At 38.4% G+C, this 20,267-nt stretch overlaps 1 protein-coding gene across 2 annotated transcripts in view; it reads left to right on the forward strand.

Moving 5' to 3' along the window:
- The first annotated feature begins 235 nt into the window (after positions 1–235).
- mllt1a (MLLT1 super elongation complex subunit a) overlaps positions 236–20,267 on the forward strand; it is a 30,559-nt gene continuing 10,527 nt past the window's right edge. The window contains exons 1-10 of one of the 2 annotated variants that reach the window (XM_052094420.1): positions 236–341; positions 6,372–6,552; positions 10,939–11,021; positions 11,667–11,810; positions 11,932–12,057; positions 15,364–15,981; positions 17,297–17,387; positions 18,128–18,239; positions 18,980–19,079; positions 19,564–19,641. In XM_052094420.1, the coding sequence (XP_051950380.1) occupies positions 330–341; positions 6,372–6,552; positions 10,939–11,021; positions 11,667–11,810; positions 11,932–12,057; positions 15,364–15,981; positions 17,297–17,387; positions 18,128–18,239; positions 18,980–19,079; positions 19,564–19,641 (1,545 nt within the window). In that variant the 5' untranslated portion in view covers positions 236–329. The remainder of the gene's footprint in view (positions 342–6,371; positions 6,553–10,938; positions 11,022–11,666; positions 11,811–11,931; positions 12,058–15,363; positions 15,982–17,296; positions 17,388–18,127; positions 18,240–18,979; positions 19,080–19,563; positions 19,642–20,267) is intronic. The other variant, XM_052094421.1, reaches the window with a different exon arrangement.

Raw genomic sequence — 20,267 nt, forward strand, 5'->3', positions numbered from 1 at the left:
CACGCTGTGTAGCACTACTACAGTGCAAAAACGAAAACATACTATCGCTTCGGCAAATCTCTAAATATTACCTACCGGTACAGACAGCCTGTGGGAAAAGTTCCGCCCACCGCACTTCACGATTGGCTGAGTGGTGTAAAGCGCATCCTCGGCGGCTCCTGATTGGACACATGCGCTTTCTGTTTTGAGTGCATGCCAGAGGACCGGAGAGGGGAGGGTAACCGTCTAGTTTCCGGTTTTGAGCTAAAATTGACACACAATGAGGAGTCTCGAGCAGCCGCTCTAAAGCCTTCTGTAAATAAACAGGACCTTCGTCAGGCCGGTGAACTATGGAGAATCAGGTAGTGTTTACCGCTTTTGCTGTTGCATGGAGTGAAGTCAACTTTTGTACTCGCGCGCATGGAGAAATCCACCATTGTAAGTGAATGTGGACACTTGGGGCTCGTGAAAGCAGCGGATCGGACCCATGTAACCCCTCCCTCCCCTCAACTATCTGACTCGAGCTGGCCACGCATATTAAAGCTACATCTGTATTTGAGCACATCAGCTCAGCTTAAATGGCTCAATGCGTTTGCTATCTTTTGCAAGGTGTGCGTGCACCATGAGAAACACAAAGGAGAGTGTTTTGTCCCGTGTTTCTGTGGCCCGGAATTCAGTACAGTATGCGGCTTTTATTAGAGGAAATGAGGATCATGCATTTCCATGCATTAGCTGTCCTGACAGAGTGTGCACACAGTGAAGAGTGAAGGCATTGCACAGGTCTGAAGGTGGGGGGATCCTGGAAGTGGCAATCTGTCTCCTTCAAAGACAAATTAATTGCCCCTTTATGCAATGTGATTCATGAGATGCTTAAACGAGAAGTGCAGAAGCAGTGATCATATGCAGTAGATGAATATGATTACCATGCTGCCTTTTATTACAGGTTGATTACTATGTGCTCTCCATAATGTTTGTGGGTTGCATGAGCTTAATTTGTTTTGCTGCTAGCTTGCTAGTAAGCAATTTCCTTTATAAATTATTATATTTGTTGACACGTGTCCTCTTTTGTCATTTAAAATGGGAAATCGCAGTTTCCACTAAAATACCTTAGTTGTTACAACTATCGTTACTACTGTATAATAATAATATTGGAACTCTTTCAGAATCTTTCTGACATCTCGTTTTTCTTTTTTGGTGACTGGTGTCTAATACCATATAACCACAAGTAGTATCAGTAACTGTGTTTTTTGGTAGAAACAATGTATCATTTACAGTTCTTAATTTTTACTATCAAATAAAGGTGTCTCAATACAGCAAAAAAGTTCAAACATCACATTGATTTTCCGAGCAGTCCTGCTTAATATTAATGATCTTTTTGTCCAGCTATTGCTTTAATGATCAGTCCAGTTGTATTGTTTCTTCCTCATAAGCTGTGTAGATCTGCTTTTGTCTACTTACTGAAATTTAATTGAGCCATAAAAATAAATCAAATATTTATGGCCTGAACAGGATCAGTGACAGTAACATTGCACCTCTTCTGAGACTTGATTTGTTACTCTCTTTTTGACTTAGACATGTACTTCTTGTATTTTGATTGTGCTTGACTGATAATCTGTATAGTAGCAGTGTACTGCAAGGAACCCAGCCTCCCACATTTGTGTCTGTTTTGAGTTTTAAAAAGCAATGCGGGTGAGTTAATCTATGCTGGGTATTTGTCAGGCCTGCAGTCTCCTGTCTCTTGTTAGACCAAGAGTAGTGTCTGCCTGTCCTCCTGTGTTTAATCTACTCCTCTTCCTGGGCTTTTTGATCTTTTTACCCCCCCTTTGCCAGGATTAGTGTGGTCATGTGTTGGATCTCCTATTGTGTATGTCTCCTGTCTGTTCCATATCGTCTTCATTTTCGGACATGGTGAGCTTTCATGCAGGAAGTGTTTGTAATCATTACCTCAAGGCAAGGTAATCACGGTTGTTGCTGTCACAATAAAAAATGCCAAGGCCTAAAAAAACTTAGTGTTTACAGAAGCCAGCCTTTGTCTGTCTGTCTGTATATAACATGGCTGTGGCTGAGTGAATGAGTGAATGAGAGATGGATTCATAAGGGATATATCATTGCCTGCCATTGTCGGGGCATGGCATGTTTTGGTTTCAGAGAGTGGGCGTGTCGGCCAATGCAGAATTAAAGAGCATTATGATGTCAGGATAAGAAGGCCAGATGGCAGCCAATTGATTCTTGGGCTGTCAACTGATTCGCTAATTCAATGTCAGTAATTTGTGATTAACCTCCATACCTAATAACATGTAGTGACATGGTGTGAATATTATTATTTTATATTATATTAATTAACTATAATAAAATATAATCATTTTATCTGCTAATTGAATAAATGTAATTGTTGTTATTTACACCATGTGCACATAAGTTGCTACATCACTATGTCATTGCTTGTGTGCTCTGCTTCAGAGCACTTCATTGGTTGGATCTGTGCAATAGTAATTATTACAGTGAAAGCAATGTGTGTATACAGTGGGTACGGAAAGTATTCAGACCCCCTTAAATTTTTCACTCTTTGTTATATTGCAGCCATTTTCTAAAGTCATTTAAGTTCATTTTTTTTCCTCATTATTGTACACACAGCACCCCATATTGACAGATAAACACAGAATTGTTGACATTTTTTCACATTTATTAAAAAAGAAAAACTGAAATATCACATGGTCCTAAGTATTCAGACCCTTTGTTCAGTATTTAGTAGAAGCACCCTTTTGATCTAATACAGCCATGAGTCTTTTTGGGAAAGATGCAACAAGTTTTTCACATCTGGATTTGGGTATCCTCTGCCATTCCTCCTTGCAGATTCTCTCCAGTTCTGTCAGGTTGGATGGTAAACGTTGGTGGACAGCCATTTTCAGGTCTCTCCAGAGATGCTCAATTGGGTTTAAGTCAGGGCTCTGGCTGGGCCATTCAAGAACAGTAACGGAGTTGTTGTGAAGCCACTCCTTCATTATTTTAGCGGTGTGCTTAGGGTCATTGTCTTGTTGGAAGGTGAACCTTCGCCCAGTCTGAGGTCCAGAGCACTCTGGAGAAGGTTTTCGTCCAGGATATCCCTGTACTTGGCCGCATTCATCTTTCCCTCGATTGCAACCAGTCAGTCCTGTCCCTGCAGCTGAAAAACACCCCCACAGTATGATGCTGCCACCACCATGCTTCACTGTTGAGACTGTATTGGACAGGTGATGAGCAGTGCCTGGTTTTCTCCACACATACTGCTTAGAATTAAGGCCAAAAGTTCTATCTTGGTCTCATCAGACCAGAGAATCTTATTTATCACCATCTTAGAGTCCTTCAGGTGTTTTTTAGCAAACTCCATGCAGGCTTCCATGTGTCTTGCACTGAGGAGAGGCTTCCGTCGGGCCACTCTGCCATAAAGCCCCGACTGGTGGATGGCTGCAGTGATTCTCCCATCTCCCGACTGCATCTCTGGAGCTCAGCCACAGTGATCTTTGGGTTCTTCTTTACATCTCCCACCAAGGCTCTCTCCCCCGATAGCTCAGTTTGGCCGGACGGCCAGCTCTAGGAAGGGTTCTGGTCGTCCCAAACGTCTTCCATTTAAGGATTATGGAGGCCACTGTGCTCTTATGAACCTTAAGGGCAGCAGAAATTTTTTTGCAACCTTGGCCAGATCTGTGCCTTGCCACAATTCTGTCTCTGAGCTCTTCAGGCAGTTCCTTTGACCTCATGATTCTCATTTGCTCTGACATGCACTGTGAGCTGTAAGGTCTTATATAGACAGGTGTGTGGCTTTCCTAATCAAGTCCAATCAGTATAATCAAACACATCTGGACTCAATTGAAGGTGTAGAACCATCTCAAGGATGATCAGAAGAAATGGACAGCACCTGAGTTAAATATATGAGTGTCACAGCAAAGGGTCTGAATACTTAGGACCATGTGATATTTCAGTTTTTCTTTTTTAATAAATGTGCAAAAATGTCAACAATTCTGTGTTTTTCTGTCAATATGGGGTGCTGTGTGTACAATAATGAGCAAAAAAAATGAACTTAAATGATTTTAGCAAATGGCTGCAATATAACAAAGAGTGAAAAATTTAAGGGGGTCTGAATACTTTCCGTACCCACTGTATAATAGACCCATCACTAAGCTCTGCCCCCTTGGTTACTGTTTCTCTCTCTGCCAAGCTTTGCAGGTTTTACCATAGGAATGAATGGGAGATTGCCATGAATTGCACAGTTTTTGGCAAAATAGTCCCATAAACAGAATTGATAATATTCTTACTTGGGCTAGAATGAAGAGTGATATTTTAAAGCATATTTATCTGACATTTGTTAAAGTAATTTGATTGAAAACTGTGGGGACTGTGAATCATGATTGATGCAAACGATTATCAAAGTCACTTGAAAAGAGAAAAGAGTAATTTGATGGTGATACACATTAGTTTATAATGCCTCATAACACACTAACTATGGTGCCCTGAACTCTTTATTTACTATCACCTTTACTAAGACCTGAATCAATACATGAGTGAATTAACGTTAAAGGTGCATTCAGTAACATTTGTGTCCTCTTAGACGTACACTGACACCAGTACCTCCGCTTCCTATAAGCAGACTACGCAGTCTGCGTAGGGCACCAACTCTCTAGGGGGGCACCATCTTACCCTAAGAGGGTACCAGAAAGTCCACCGGCTGCCCTTACACGTTATACGTTATTCAAGCACCCAAAAGCAGTTGCGGAACACAGATGATCGCTTCGTGCTCATATCAGACGAACCCTGGAACTGACTGACACCTAGCAGCTTGGATGCAGCATCATTTAAAATCAATAGTTTTCAGTTTCAGATGCCATTGTAGAAATGTATTATTAACAGTCAGCCATAATTACTTAAATGAATGAGTGAAAGTGTCAAATAGCAGGATGGTAACTGAGATTAAGTGAGTAGTATTAGGCTGGTCATGTGATTCTAACATTGCAACCCTCATGTGCTGACCCAACCCGATCTCATGAACATTTTTACATAATTTCGTATGGTCTCACGCGATGTTGTTCGCATAAACTTGTTCTAATTCATCACGTGCAAATTCCCGGATGTCTAATGCAGAAGTGCGAGTTCCACGCACAAGGCGTTAAGGTAATACTTATTAATATTATGCCCTTACCCAAATCTCTTATCTAAACTTAAACAATCAGTAGAGTGTGTAAACATGATAGGCAGCTGTGTGTGACAGAAGCAAGTAATTGTCACGTATTAGATGAAAACGATGTCCAGCGACGTCATTGTCTTTAGTGAAAGTCATAGGGATTCAAACTAGTGCAGTGGCATGATAACATATGAATTAGCCAAATTTAGAAAAGTTGGCTGAGAGTGTGTTGGCGGACCTTCTCCGTGTTGGATTAAACAGCTTTTATAAGGCTACTGATATGATTGGAGTCGTTATTTTAATGTGAGCGGTCAAATTCAATTCATGTCTTTAGGAGTAAAACATTTTTAATGAGGAAAAAAATTACTGAGTGCACCTTTTTAAGTTATTAGCTTTAATTTATCTTGGAGCAACTGTAGGTGTCCTTGCTGATGTCATACATTTTCATTTGGGAATGAGGGCTGGCACAGGTTAATCCATAGCATGTTTTTCCTCTGGATTTGTTTAAAGGTTTTTAAAAAAGAAAGAAAAAACACAGTGAGTACTCTCTAGGTAGCCTACCTCATGCCACTATTACAAGTGGCCCAAAAAGGGTTTTTTTTTTTTTTTTTTACATTTTTGTATAATATCTATAGGATTTGGCATAAAACCACTCAAACACATATTTCTCCCTTAGACATACAGTACATTGGAAAAAACAAATGCTTGTCAGAGATATGACAGACGGCAAGGGTTGCTAAGATATGATTGGTCAGAAACACTTTTTTTAACAAAGGGTCAATTCTGAATGATAAACCCACGTGGTACACTACTTTCACTATTCAGTGCTCAGTGGATTCTGTTTCACTTCAATTTCCCTCTGTTCCTCACACAAAACTATGAAAATACTTCAGAAAACTTGGAATATAGCGCATGAGTCAATTTGACTACTTTATGGTATGTCATTTTTAATTGCAATTTTTGCGTGAACTATAAAAAACCTTTAGATATGAATGTGACTTCTAGCAGAAATATATTACTTTTTCTTATCCCAGCTTAATGTGCAGAGCCAAGTAATCCATTCATAGGTTAATTTTCAGCATATTCAGAAGTTTTTCTTTTTGCAATTCCATTTGCTGACACTAGTGGTGCTACTTCAGCTTTATTCTTTGAAAATGCAGTACTGAAATTTGAACTGCCCTTGGTCCGATTTCACAGTTTATTTGAGCCACGTTTATCCCTGTTTCTTTGTTTGCAGTGCACGGTTCAGGTAAAGCTTGAGCTGGGTCACAGGGCCCAGCTGAGGAAGAAGGTGACTTCAGAAGGCTTCACTCATGACTGGATGGTGTTTGTCCGAGGCCCCGAGAACAGTGACATTCAGCACTTTGTGGATAAAGTTGTCTTCCGTCTGCACGAGAGCTTTCCTAAACCCAAGAGGGGTACATTTCATATATTCATACAGTTAAACTCAGAAGTTTACATGCACTTCGGTTGAAGTCATTAAAACTCATTTTTGATTTCATATTAGCAAACTATAGTTTTGGTAAGTCGTTTACTTTATGCATGACACAAGTCATTTTTCCAACAATTGTTTACAGACAGATTGTTTCACTTTTAATTGACTATTTCACAATTCCAGTGAGTCAGATGTTTACAAGTTTACTAAGTTAACTGTGCCTTTAATCAGCTTGGAAAATTCCAGAAAATGATGTCAAGCCTTTAGGCAATTAGCCAAGTAGCCTCTGATAAGAGGTGGATATATTTTAAGGCCTACCTTCAAACTCGGTACGTCTTTGCTTGACATCATGGGAAAATCAAAAGAAACCTCAGAAAATAAATTGTAGACCTCCACAAGTGTGGTTCATCCTTTGGATTTTGCAAACATCTTAAGTTACCATGTTCATCTGTACAAACAATAGTACGCAAGTATAAACTCCATGGGACCATGCAGCCATCATACCACTCAGGAAGGAGACGCATTCTGTCTCCTAGAGATTAACTTAATTTGGTGCGAAAAGTGCAAATCAATCCCAGAACAACAGCAAAGGACCTTGTGAAGATGCTGGAGAAAACAAGTAGTATTTATATCGACAGTAAAAGGAGTCTTATATCGACATAACCTGAAATGCTGCTCAGCAAGGAAGAAGCCACTGCTCTAAAACCACCATAAAAAATCCAGACTACAGTTTGCAAGTGCACATGGGGACAAAGATCTTACTTTTTGGAGAAATGTCCTCTGGTCTGATGAAACAAAAATTTAACTGTTTGGCCATAATGACCATCATTATGCTTGGAGAAAAAGGGTTAGGCTGAAGAACACCATCCCAACGTGAAGCATGGGGGTGGCAGCATCATGTTGTTGGGTTCTTTGCTGCAGGAAGAACTTGTGCACTTAGCAAAATGGATGGCATCATGAGGAACGAAAATGATATGGATATATTGATTCTTTAACCCAGGAAGTTAAAGCTCGGTCGCAAATGGGTCTTCCAAATGGACAATGACCCCAATCATACCTCCAAAATTGTGGCAAAATGGCATAAGGACATAATGGGCTGACCTCATTCCAACAAGGAGGCCTACCAACCTGGATCAGTTACACCAGTTCTCTCTTTTTTGGGGTATTTCTTCCCCTTTTTCTTCCAATTTGGAATACCCAATTCCCAAGTTCCCACTTCAATCCGGGTGGCGGAGGCAAATCTCAGCTGCCTCCGCGTCTGAGACCTTCAACCTATGCATCTTATCACGTGGCTTGTTGAGTGCGTTACCGTAGAGATATAGCACGTGTTGAGGCTTCACGCACAACTCCCCACGCACCCCACCAAGAGCGAACCATATGATAGCGATCACGAGGAGGTTATCCTATGTGACTCTACCCTCCCTAACAACGGGGACAATTTGGTTGCTTAGGTGACCCGGCTGGAGTCACTCAGCACACCGTGGGAGTTGAACTAGCAAACTCCAGGGGTGTTAGCCAGCGTCTTTACCACTGAGCTAACCCCCCAGTTATGTTTCGATTCCAGCAACTTATTGTGAGATGTGGAAAGGCTACCCAAATTGTTTGACTCAAGTTAAAGAATTTAAAGCAATGCTACCAAATACTTACAAAGTGTATGTAAACTTCTGACCCACTGGGAATGTGAAAAGCTGAAATAAATACTTATCTCTACTATTATTATTACATTTCACATTTTAAAATAAAGTAGTGACCTAAGGCAGGGAATGTTTTCTACGATTAAATGTCAGGAATTGTGAAACACTGAGTTTAAATGTATTTCGTTAAGGTGTATGTAAACTTCTGACTTCAACTGTAAATGTTTCACTGCATAAACACTATATGTGAGATCTAGAGGAAATATAGTACATCATGAGAATCATGATGTTATTAATATTTAGGGCAAACAAGCACATCAACACTTCATTCCAAGTGTCACATGTCTTGGTCTTGGACTAACAGTGCTGGTGCTGAGTTTATATTTCCTATTCTCATTTGTTTGTGTAATAATATTGATATGGCGTAGCGATTAGGGTTGTGAGTATATTTAGGATATGTTCAATTTGTTGGCAATATAGACTAACATTAACTATCATAGTGAGTATTGCAATGATTTTAATGTGCTTTTTATTTGGTCATTACATTTTAGACTGTAAGCCTGTGCCAGGAGACTAGTGCCCAGATATTTTAATAGCATCTCATTTGCAAAAGCACAGATAAAGTTTGAAAGTTCTATCAGTTTCATACAGTTTTCATACTTTCATACTGTGAATTTTAGTGGTTCAATGATATGTTTGTGACCACTTTCAAAAATCTTAACAGTAAGCAGTAATAGACATTGCACATTAGCGGTGAGTAAAAATATAGATTTTCCGATACATTGTGATATGGTTGCAAGATTGTGACAAATCATAACTGTCAGTTATTTCCCTTGATATTGTAATTGCGATTAATTTCCATTAATAGGATTTACATTAAAATACTCATTTGGGATGATTCAACTGTATGCTGTATTGTTTATGTTTGCTACACATCCAAAACAAGCTGAGAACTGTGTTCAGTTGTTCCTGAATAACTTTATTGCTGTTTTATACATCAGTTAATCAAGAATAGTTGCCTAAACAGTCAACTTTACATTGGCCCTCTCAGAAGCATAAAAAACAAAGCTGTTATTATAATTTTGAATAAATCATACACAGAAGCAAGCAATGGAAGTGTCTCTGATTAAAATGACCAACCACTGCAAAAACATAAGTTAAATATAATAATGTTTTTATGTAAAATGAGAAGATCTACATGGACTGCTATAAATGACACTTTTCACGATTAGATAATTTTGGCAGCTGTAACTGTAATCTCAATTATTTATTCGATTAATTTTGCAGCCCTACATCATGGTCTTCATTTGAACCTCGGTATCGATTCTTAAATCCCAAAATGCGGAATATTTTACTCTATTAAGCAACGCTCTACAATGTGAGGAAATCACTTGCATTTGCAACCAAATTACACTCTATTCGTCCCTACTCTATGCTAGCTACGCTACCCCCATTGCTTCAGCCATGACGCGGCGTGGAAATAACCGGCTTGAAAGGGGAAAACAAAAAAGAAATATTTTGTTCTAATCGCACATAGCACAGATGAGATAAAGCCGTCCGAGTCTCTCTCGTTAACATGCACTCATTTACAGGTACTCTTTACAAAAAAATTTTTTTCTTAAAGAGACAGTTCCGTTTTTTTAGCGTGTGTTCAACAAATCAATGTAAATGCCTGTAAATAGTACAAATGACGCTATTAAAAAATAAATGTGTAACAAAAAATAATGCATGCAATAAAATATCTGATTTATTGATTGAGTACATGGATTTGTTCATTTTTAAACTAATATTAGTCAAATTAACATTTTCGTAATATACCTAGTTATAAGGTCCCCTGTATAATTAGTAGCATTAGCTAGGAGAGAATTTCTTTCATATGTAAGCAAAAAGATTATTATAACTGAAATATACACTTGTAAAACTACATCGAATTGAAATTGAATCGAGAACTTGTGAATCTGAATCAAATCTGGAAATCTGTAATAATACCCTGACCTAATGGACATGGAACCTAGGAAAATATTCTTTGTGATGTGGCTGCATATAAATTATTAAATATCATTCTTTGTGTCTGAAAATGTGAAATGCTTTTTTAAATATATTTCTACCACATCCACTTCAAATTAAATTGAATCTACTTGGCAACAATGGCTGTTTGGTCAAAACTGTGGTTCCTCTGTTTGGAAAAAATAAATAAATAAATAATAATAATAATAATTATATATATATATATATATATATATATATATATATATATATATATATATATATATATATATATATATATTATTATTATTATTATTATTATTATTATTTTTTTTTAAATTTTTTTTTATATATATATATATATAATTTTATTTTTTACACTTTTTAGTCATTTTGATGCAAATATGTAAATATCTAGTTATATATTGAATCTTGTACTAAGGCTGAAAAATAAAAAGAGAATTTTAGCTCTAGCCCAGCGATAGTGTAGCAACTACAGATTCATTATTTTAGAAAGAGGTCTTGAGAGGATTTGTCCACATAAAAAGACTAAAACAATTACTGATCTTTCCCTCAGTGTCCCTATGTATTTGACAGAAACATGTTGATATTGAAACTAGGTGGAAATACAGTAAGAATACATTTTGGCACGTCTATGTGGTAGATATTGTAGAACTTATAAAAAAGGTCTTTTCTACTTTGTTGTAGTATTTTTCAGTGAAACGATTCTTGCTTTTATTTAATCGCAGTGTGTAAGGAGCCCCCATACAAGGTTGAGGAGTCAGGTTATGCTGGCTTTCTGATGCCCATAGAGGTCTACTTCAAAAACAAGGTGAGATCTCTCCCTGTTTTGTCATGAAATATGTTGCTGTTGTCTTCTGTACTGTAGTTATTTCCTTTTCAATCACCTAGAGCTTTCTCTCTGTCTGACTTATCCGAATACCATCTTACTGTATCTTTTGCATCTTGTAATTTGTAAATGTCCCCTTGTTGTGATTAAGCAGGCACTATAGTGCATTAAGTGTATGCAGAGGAGAATATTTTGCCTTATGATGAGCTTTACGCTGGGTGGTATAATACAAAACAAGCTACACTAGTGTTTTCAAGCCCACCCGCTGACTCACTAGCCTGTTATATGTAAACGTAACAGTGATATCTGATTTGAAAAACATCCTAAACCTTAATTGAGTCTTGTTTTCTTGAGCTAACCTCAGACTTGAGAGAGTTAAGCATAAGAGATAAAAAAGAGTGAAGGAGTGTTAATTTGTGTGCACTTTTTCAACTTATTCAGACTCCGATCATTATAGATCTTTACTGAATCTTTACTTAATCTTGAAGGAATTTGTACCATGTAATTCTTTATTTTTGGACTGTGAAATGTTGTTTTATGTCAGATTACAGTATCAGTTCTTGCTCCTTGTCTTGAGTTGTTCATGAGCTGAATAAATAGAATCACTGAGCGACTGAATTTATTCAGGAAGAGCCAAAGAAGGTGTGTTTCAATTACGACCTCTTCCTCAACTTGGAGGGCAACCCACCTGTCAATCACCTGCGCTGTGAAAAACTCACCTTCAATAACCCCACCCGTGACTTCCGTCGCAAGCTGCTCAAGGCTGGAGGGGTGAGTGATGCACCTTGCGAAATATATTTTTCTCCATGGATAAGAGTTTTATGTTTAGGAAATGTTGGCTTTATAATTTCATTGTATGCTCTTAACCTCTCGTTATCTCTCTCTATATAAGGTCATGGTGGTCCCAGAGGGGGCAGAGGTGGTCCCAAAACCCAGTCCAGATTACCCCATGCTTCCAACCATCCCACTTTCTTTCTTTTCTGACCCTAAAAAGAGCAAGACATCACAAGGTTCAAAGGTATTAATTTTTTTTGTCAGTATAAGCAATTAGCAAAAAGTGACGACCCAGCACGGTATTAAAATATTCATAATCATAATTATCGTACAAATCGTAACTGCAGAACAAAAATGTCCTTAAAATCAAACATGATATTTATGAAAATTACCATAAACTTTGTTGGGACTTTTCCACTGCACAGTACAACTCGACTCTGCATGCTTTTTTGGGGGTTTTCCACTGTGGATAGTACCTGGTACCTGATACTTTTTTTAGTACCACCTCAGTCGAGGTTCCAAGCGAGCCGAGCCGATACTAAATGTGACATCAATATCCTGCAGATCACTGATTGGTCAGGGAGAATCTGCACTACCAGCGTCACTGGATTTTCGACACAGGACATCAACCCGCTAGTTTTAAAGTTAGCTACAACGATAACAGTATCATTTGTTCACACGCCATTTAAAATTGTGAAAAAAGAAAGGGCTGTGTGCAAAACCACGGCGTGGTCAATAAACGAGGTGCAGACGGTCCACTCGTTATCGACGAAAGAAACGACGCAAAAATAAAAAGTCTCTCAGGAAGTGTCTCAGCTGTTGGCCGAACACAACTACCACTGGTAAAAAAAAACTTGAAAGTGGAAGTGGTTCGATCAAATGGACGCTATCTAAACCGGTGCACAATGAGAGGGAGAGTGCCCTGGACACAGCCACGATGGAGGATGGTATGTTTTGTTATGTTAACTCTGTACTCTGCTTGAAAGCTTCCCTTTATTTTGTTGACCAGCTACTGGAAGCTTCTAAAACAACCAGGCCAATTTAACTGTTACACTTGTGTAAAATCACCATGCAACAACTGATTTATGCAGCACAATGAGCTAGTAGCTAACAGCTAGCGGTTGTGTTATTGTTTTGGTCCGTTTGTGTCATGTTTAAGATGATGTCACGGCAGTAGAGGCGGCGCAACTATGACGATCAGCCTATAATCCCACCCACGCTGATGAGGCACTAAACTGCAGTGGAAATGCAAGCTCAGAAAAGTAAAGCGAGTAGAGAACCGTAACGTTCAGTGGAAAAGTGCCAATAGACTGAACATAAAAATTGTATTTGGTTTCTAAATGGTTTCATATTTTGGGCAACATAATTCACTACACAAAACAAATTGTGGTCAGTACACGAACCATGATTATCCTTTCTGCAAGTGAATCTGTATTTAATGTAGTCTTTGATTGTACATAGTTTTCTTCCTGATTTTTGAGTGCTTTCTCATTTTTTTTAAGTTGAAAAGCCTATTTATTTTGCTATCTAACTATGCTTGATTACACTGTATGGTTAGCTGCATTCTTTATTATTAAAATACAACCAGTTGACCATTTTTGGGTCAGAAACCATCAGTTTTCTTAAAAGCAGCTAATTAGATTATTTCAATAAGTATTAAGTCCATTATATAGGACATGTTTCAGATCCCTGCTAAAAGACCTTTTCTGTACAATAGTTATCATATTTGACGGCTTTGTCTGGGTCAATCTGCAGTGTCTTTCATTAGTGCACTAAAAAAGGGCCAGTGGCTGGCTGATGATTTACTGTGATCATCCAGAACTGGACATGTTCCAGCATCCCCATTATCCTTAACAGTCCTAATCTCACATCCTCATTAATACAGCAGATTAACTTTGTGTGAAGGTCACAGTTGGGTGAAATTCTATTATATTCTTAATAGGGTTGCTACATATTTTCAAAATCGATTACTCTGTGGGTTGTCTAAACAAGTAGTCATCTTTTTAATATGTCACCTTTGACTTACACTGACACCAAGATGCCATTGTAGAAATTCACTATGTACAGCTAGCCATGATGAATTTAATCCATGAGGGAAAGTGTTTAATAACAAGGCGGTTAATGACTACGTTTCCATGGACACCAGAAAGAGGCTTATTGCAAGAAAGTGGCATTCCCATTTACATGCACTATATAATGCCTATAATGCTTAATACTATAGTATTCCCCCAATGTACTAGTGCCTTAACAGGAATGTGAGGGACCGTCAGTATTTTACTGTATATTGTAAAACTGGGTATAGTTTGTAATGTATGCTTTTCCAACTGTACTAGAAATGTTGAATTCTTTCCGTTTTTGTTTTGGGCACCATCCCATTAGGGCTGTCAAATTAAAATTCTAATATTTGTTGAATTTAAGGGGAAAAATATGCACATTCGAATGCTAAAATTGTGCATTTAAATTTTGGATGTGTGCCAAGCACTGATGATGTCTCCAGATTGATCACATTCTTTCTCTAAACTGGATAGACACAGCATAACAAATGCAGTGTTATAGAAAGCAGGTGTCTTAAGATGCTTTCAATTAGACACAGCATCTAAACAGTGCTTCTGCACAAGATGGTGAATAAACAAAAACAAAGCAAAACAAAGATGTTTGTCTAGCGCACGTTTACATAGAAAAACAAATGGATGGTTGGATATGTGTTCAGTGTGAACAGCCCCTTACAGTTGGTGAAAATACTTGGCCATTGCGTCTTGCTCTCTTATAGGCATTTCTCAAAATAAGCAATGATTTTTTAAAGTTTTGTCAGGAAAGACGAGATCCTCGTGTTCTGTTCCAGTCTGTTGTGTTCCATCTGTTTGAACAGCCCCTGGCCTGGACTCATAGTCTGAGCCACTATACCAACAAGTTCAGCCGAATACCACTGCTATCTGTGAATATTGCTACCCTACATACAACTGTACTGAATAAAAAACAATGTGGTATTTTGCTGTTATTATGAAGCTTGAGTCTGGGGTAGTATACTGTGGTATTAGTGCAAGTGTAACACCATGTGGACTGCCTATTAAAGCGTTTACCCCACTCATTTACTTTTAACTTAACATTTAAAAATATGGACCGACTAAAACTTTTGATTTATTTTATGCACATTAGTTGAAAATGGAATGCTCTTTTTTTTAACAGCCAGGAATATTCTTTGGAGTAATATAATTGTGCTGTGTGGTTTATGTATTTATTGCACCCTCTTGTGGACTAAGGAAACAACATCAATTTAGAAATTATATTTAGATTCTCTGCCCAATTGACAGCCCTACATCCCATTGCATTTGTTATCCAGTCTGTTCACACACATGAACACTACTAAAATACCTGTAAGAATGCCTGTTATGTGTTTACGTGACCACAAAAGCTGTGTTCTCCAGGAGAAACCCAGGTGTGTTAAACTGTTTTCTTTTAATTCCATTAAACAGCTTTCTAGCAAATACCTGGAATAAACAATTTTCTTAAATGTATGTAAATGTGGCAACTGTTTTTTTTTCCCCTGTAGGAACCCAGTAAAGAGGGTAGCAAAGTTTCCAAATCCCACAAAATGTCCAAGGAGCATCGAGAGCGGCCAAGGAAAGACTCTGAGAGCAAGACCTCATCCAAGGGGGATGTCGACCGGGAAAGCAGCAGCAGCAAAGGTGGCCGCGACCCTTCCTCATCCTCCTCTTCCAAGAAAACAGAGATCAAAGTGAAAGATGAGAACAAAGTCCAGCCCAAAGCTGCTTTCAAGGAGCCCAAACTCACACTGAGGGAATCCAAAATGGAGGGCATGTCTCCTAAAGGAGGGGGGGCGGGGTCAGGAGGTGGTGGAGGGGGAGCCAGTGATGGAAAAGCCCCCAGTAAACGACCTTCCAATGCAGAATCACCTAAACCTAGCATCAAGAAGCCAAAGAAGGGTACTGAGGGGTCAAAAAGCTCCAGCAGTGGGGGGTTCACCGGCACCTCCCCCCGGACAGCGTCCTCCTCCACGGCTGCCTCTGGCATTGCAGAAAAGAAGGCCTCTAAAGAGAAGGGCCGCTGGGCCAAGGGCAAGTCAGAGGCACAAGAGGTCAAGGAGTCCAAGAAGCCTCGAGAATCTGACAACTCCAACTCAGAGGATGAGGCTTCCATCAAGTCTGAGGTTAGATTTACTGTATGTGCTAATGCTATTGTAGTGCTTGCATGGCAAGTGCTATATTGGAATGTCTCCCACTTCTTTTTATTATTGAGTAAATAATGAGAGAATTTGTTTTTTTGGGTGAACTATCCCTTTAATAAGCATATTTACTAGACTTGGGATCGATACGTTTTTCACACTTTGATAATCGATTTTCCAGATGATTATTGATATATATCAGGATTTGTTTTGCTGATTTAAATAGGGCTACCTGTTCCACAATAGTCTTTGTGTTTTCAAACATATTTCTCAACACAACTAAATTAAAAAGGGTCAAACACCGGATGTGTGTGGTGGACGACATGGCGCATTCTAAATATTCAAATTATTATTTTCTATGAAGGTACATACACAGCTCGGGCTTGCTAAATGAATGCAGTGCCATGGAGCGTTACTCAAATAGTTTTCCATTAAATTCGACCCAAATCATTATCAAAGGACATAGATTTTTTAGCTATCACTGGATGATATATATATATATATATATATATATATATATATATATATCTTTCATATAGCATACACAATGTATTTTCAGTTACAAGTATGTCTTTTTGTGGTTTGACAGCTTAAATTAATCCTCTTCAAAGATTCATACAGAGAAATTGCATGATCATTTTTAATCCTTCAGTTTGCGCAGTTAAACCAGTTTTATAGACTAACCTGCAAACTCCTGAACATCGCTTTCATTCTTTAAAGTGTAGAAAAACCTTAGTAACTTTTGTGTGTGCGTGCTGTGCAAGAAGCTCTAAGATACCATCCTACGTTGTGATACCTGTGCCTTGCGACTTGCTTCAGTAAGTGTTATATCACCCCCTTGTGGTCTCCCAATGCTATTATGCCATACATTCAACAAAAGCCCAACTGAGTGTATTGGAATTCATGCAAATTAGGCTTCTAATTTAAATGTCGGCAAAAGTTAATATATTGATAAAATAATGTGCCAATCAATAATCGATATATGTGTATTTTTTTATAACATTCCTAATATTTACATGTGGGTTTTTGTGTTAGCATCTGTGTATGGAAATTAAAATGACTTCTGTTCAGTTCTGTCTGTTTTTAATGCAAGACCTTCTGTCTCTCCCTTTTCCCTTCTATTTACATTTGGGTTTACAACATTTTATACTGTCACTTTAAACTTTAACTCTTTTTTTTGCTGCCTTGCAAGCACTGGTATTTCCTTCTGGAAATTCACATCTATTGGAAGTCCTAAAACAACCTGAAATCAGTTATTACAAAAGGCATTTAGTTTTGTTGTCTTCACTCCTTTCCACAGCATTCTGCCCCCTCCAGCCCATCTAATTCCAGCTCCAGCTCAGATTCCAGCTCCGACTCAGACTTTGAGCCAAACCAGAAACAAAGCCAAGGTAGGATCTGTTCTTTTACTGCAGGGAGTGTCCTGATAAGATGCATGCAAATCCATACAGTAGTTAGGTTTCCCTACAAATCTTTAACTCAAGGTTAACAGTCTACTGCTTTGGAGAGGGTTATGGATTTGTCAGATTGAGGCACTTCCTCACAACTTAGAAATCAAGGCCATTTTTATTTAAAGTAGGGATTTGAAAGTTAAAACAAATCTAGTCTTGCTTTGGCAGTTTATATGAAATAAACATGAGAAGTACCAAGCCATGAGAAGGGGAAAAATCTTAATTGTTTATTCTGATGGAAATAACTCTTCCCTCCTTTGTCTTGTGCCATGAGATTTGTGAATTAATTGAAGTGTAATACAATAAATAAAATGATATACATTAGAGTGCAATGAAATAAAGAACATATGTGTGCAATAGTGTAATAAAATACATGGCTCAATTAAAACAATAAATAAGCTCAGTAAAAATTGTATTACAACCCTTGCAAAAACGGTTTATTTGCTGCAAAAGTATATTTACATCTATATATTTGACAGTCGATTTTAACAAAGCAACTTACAGTGCATTTAGGGTACGTTATATCTGTCTGTACATTCCCAGGGAATAAAACCTTGCTGTTTCAAATTGAGGCCTACAACTTGAGCTACAGGAATTTGCAGCAATAGGTTTGCCTGAACACAGTATTTTGTAAAGGATGGTAGATGCTATAGTTGCTCATTCTAGACTATGTTCTTTAGGTCCACTGCGCTCTATGGTCGAAGATCTCCAGTCAGAAGAATCTGATGATGATGATAGCAGCTCAGACGAAGAGACGCCAGTCAAGAACCACCTGACTAGTCGGGACTCAAGGTCATTCTCTATCTCTCCTATTCTTGCCAATGTTTGTTTTTAAGCAGGTCAGTCACATGCTTTAAGTCCTTGTAATCAGTGTTAGTGGAGGCATAGAATGGATTTGTTTGCTCAGCGTAAACAAGACTTTTACGCCACTATTATTTGTCTCTCAAGTATTGCTAAAACTCAAATCATTTTTTTAAGGTTAGAAGTGTGACAATTGGACATTTTTGAACAGTTTTTTTATTCTTTAAATATGAAATGCATTAATTCAGATATAATTCAATGTATATATCAACTTTAAAGGAGTTAGTTCTCCCAAAATAAAAAAAATTCTTCCATTATGTACTCTCCCTCATGTCATTGCAAACCTGTATGCTTTTATTTTGTTGAATGCAAACCAAGACGTCTTTGAAGAATCTTTATGCAGATCTTTCTATATAACAACAGTTCCTAGTGACCACATCTGTCAAGCTCTAAAAATGACAAAAAAGAACCATGAAAGTGCCATAAAAGTAGTCCATATGACTTGTACGCTATATTCCAAGTCTTCTGAAGCCATGTGATAGCTTTGTTTTAGGATTAGACTGAAATGTAAATCTTTCCATTTGCCAAAGCTTGTTTCTATCCTGTTTTTTTTCTCACTGTATAAAATTCAAAATTGTCCTTATTTTGAGCTTGACAGATGTGGTCACTATGTTTGTTCCTTTAACAGTTCTGCTCTGGGTTTAATTGACCTTTGACCTTTCTCATAACAGGCTGAGCCTAGACAGCGAGAGTGACTGCAGCGATGGGCCACAGCGCCCCAATCGAAACCCTCCCCCTCAGCCACAGAAACACAGCTCCACCAATAACAAGGTGAACTGATACTCAAGACTGCATGGCAGTTTCTCATTGTACCTTGACAGTCATCCAATTATTCATCAGTAATACAAATTGTTCAGTTGGCAGCAAACGGTCTGTTTTGCTCGAAACTTGATTGTAGCAGTCGACTGTCTGCTTTGGAATGATTCATGTTGAAGATGATGGACGATTGGCATTAGTTCTTGGATTACGCTACACCCACTGTTGAAATGAGGTGGTGACACTTAGCTTTTGATCGAATGCCTGTGGAATGCTGCATAACTTGGAGCTGCCAGTCATCTCACTGGAATTTGGAGTGCAGCTTGGTTTCAACAATGCACCAGGCACTGGTCCACTATTACTAGAAAAACACTGCAACAGATAATTTTTCTTCATTACTCATTCTTTAAAACTTTTGGGTACTCATTGTGTGTGATTTGATTTCTTCTCTCATCTTCTTCCATTCCTCTTTGTTCCTGTTTATCTGTCTGTCATACAGGTGTTAGGCAGAAAGAGTCCAGACCCTTGCTTACGACAGGAGAAGGTCTTGAAGAAGGGATACGACAAGGTAGGAAGGGTAATTAAACTTTTTTTTTTAATTTTCCACCTCTCACTCCAATAGGATTAAATGAATCAATTTAAAACAAGAGCTCTGTTTCAAAACCTTGTGAGCCTCCTTGCTATCTACTGCCTACATAGGCAGTTGCCTTTTAAGGTGGCATCATAACTGAAATGGAACCTCATAAGTGACTGGTTTTCAATGTTCTACATAGGGAGTTTCTAAAAGGACGCACGATTAAACCAGACTCTCATTTGATTCCAAAGGTCGTACATTATCATGTTGCTAAGCTAATGACATGAAACTCTAATAAGCATAAAAATATGGGGTAAATAGTCATGAGACGTGATGAGACTTTGCTCTCATTTTATCCCAACAGTTTGATGTTAGCATGTTGCTAATCCTAAGTCATAATACTCTAATAAGCATAAAAATACTTAATGCACATAGCAAATACACTGACTACAACCCCTGGATTCATGAGTATGAATCCAGGGTGTACTGAGTGACTCCAGCTGCACTTTCAAAGCAACCAATTGGCCCGGTTGCCCGCGTGGGTAAAGTCACAGGTTGCCTTCCTCGTGGTCCCTATATATGGTGGTTCTCGCTCTCGGTGGGCATGTAGTGAGTTGTGCATGGAAGCC

This window comes from Xyrauchen texanus, chromosome 27 (assembly GCF_025860055.1).
Source record: "Xyrauchen texanus isolate HMW12.3.18 chromosome 27, RBS_HiC_50CHRs, whole genome shotgun sequence".
NCBI lineage: Eukaryota > Metazoa > Chordata > Actinopteri > Cypriniformes > Catostomidae > Xyrauchen > Xyrauchen texanus.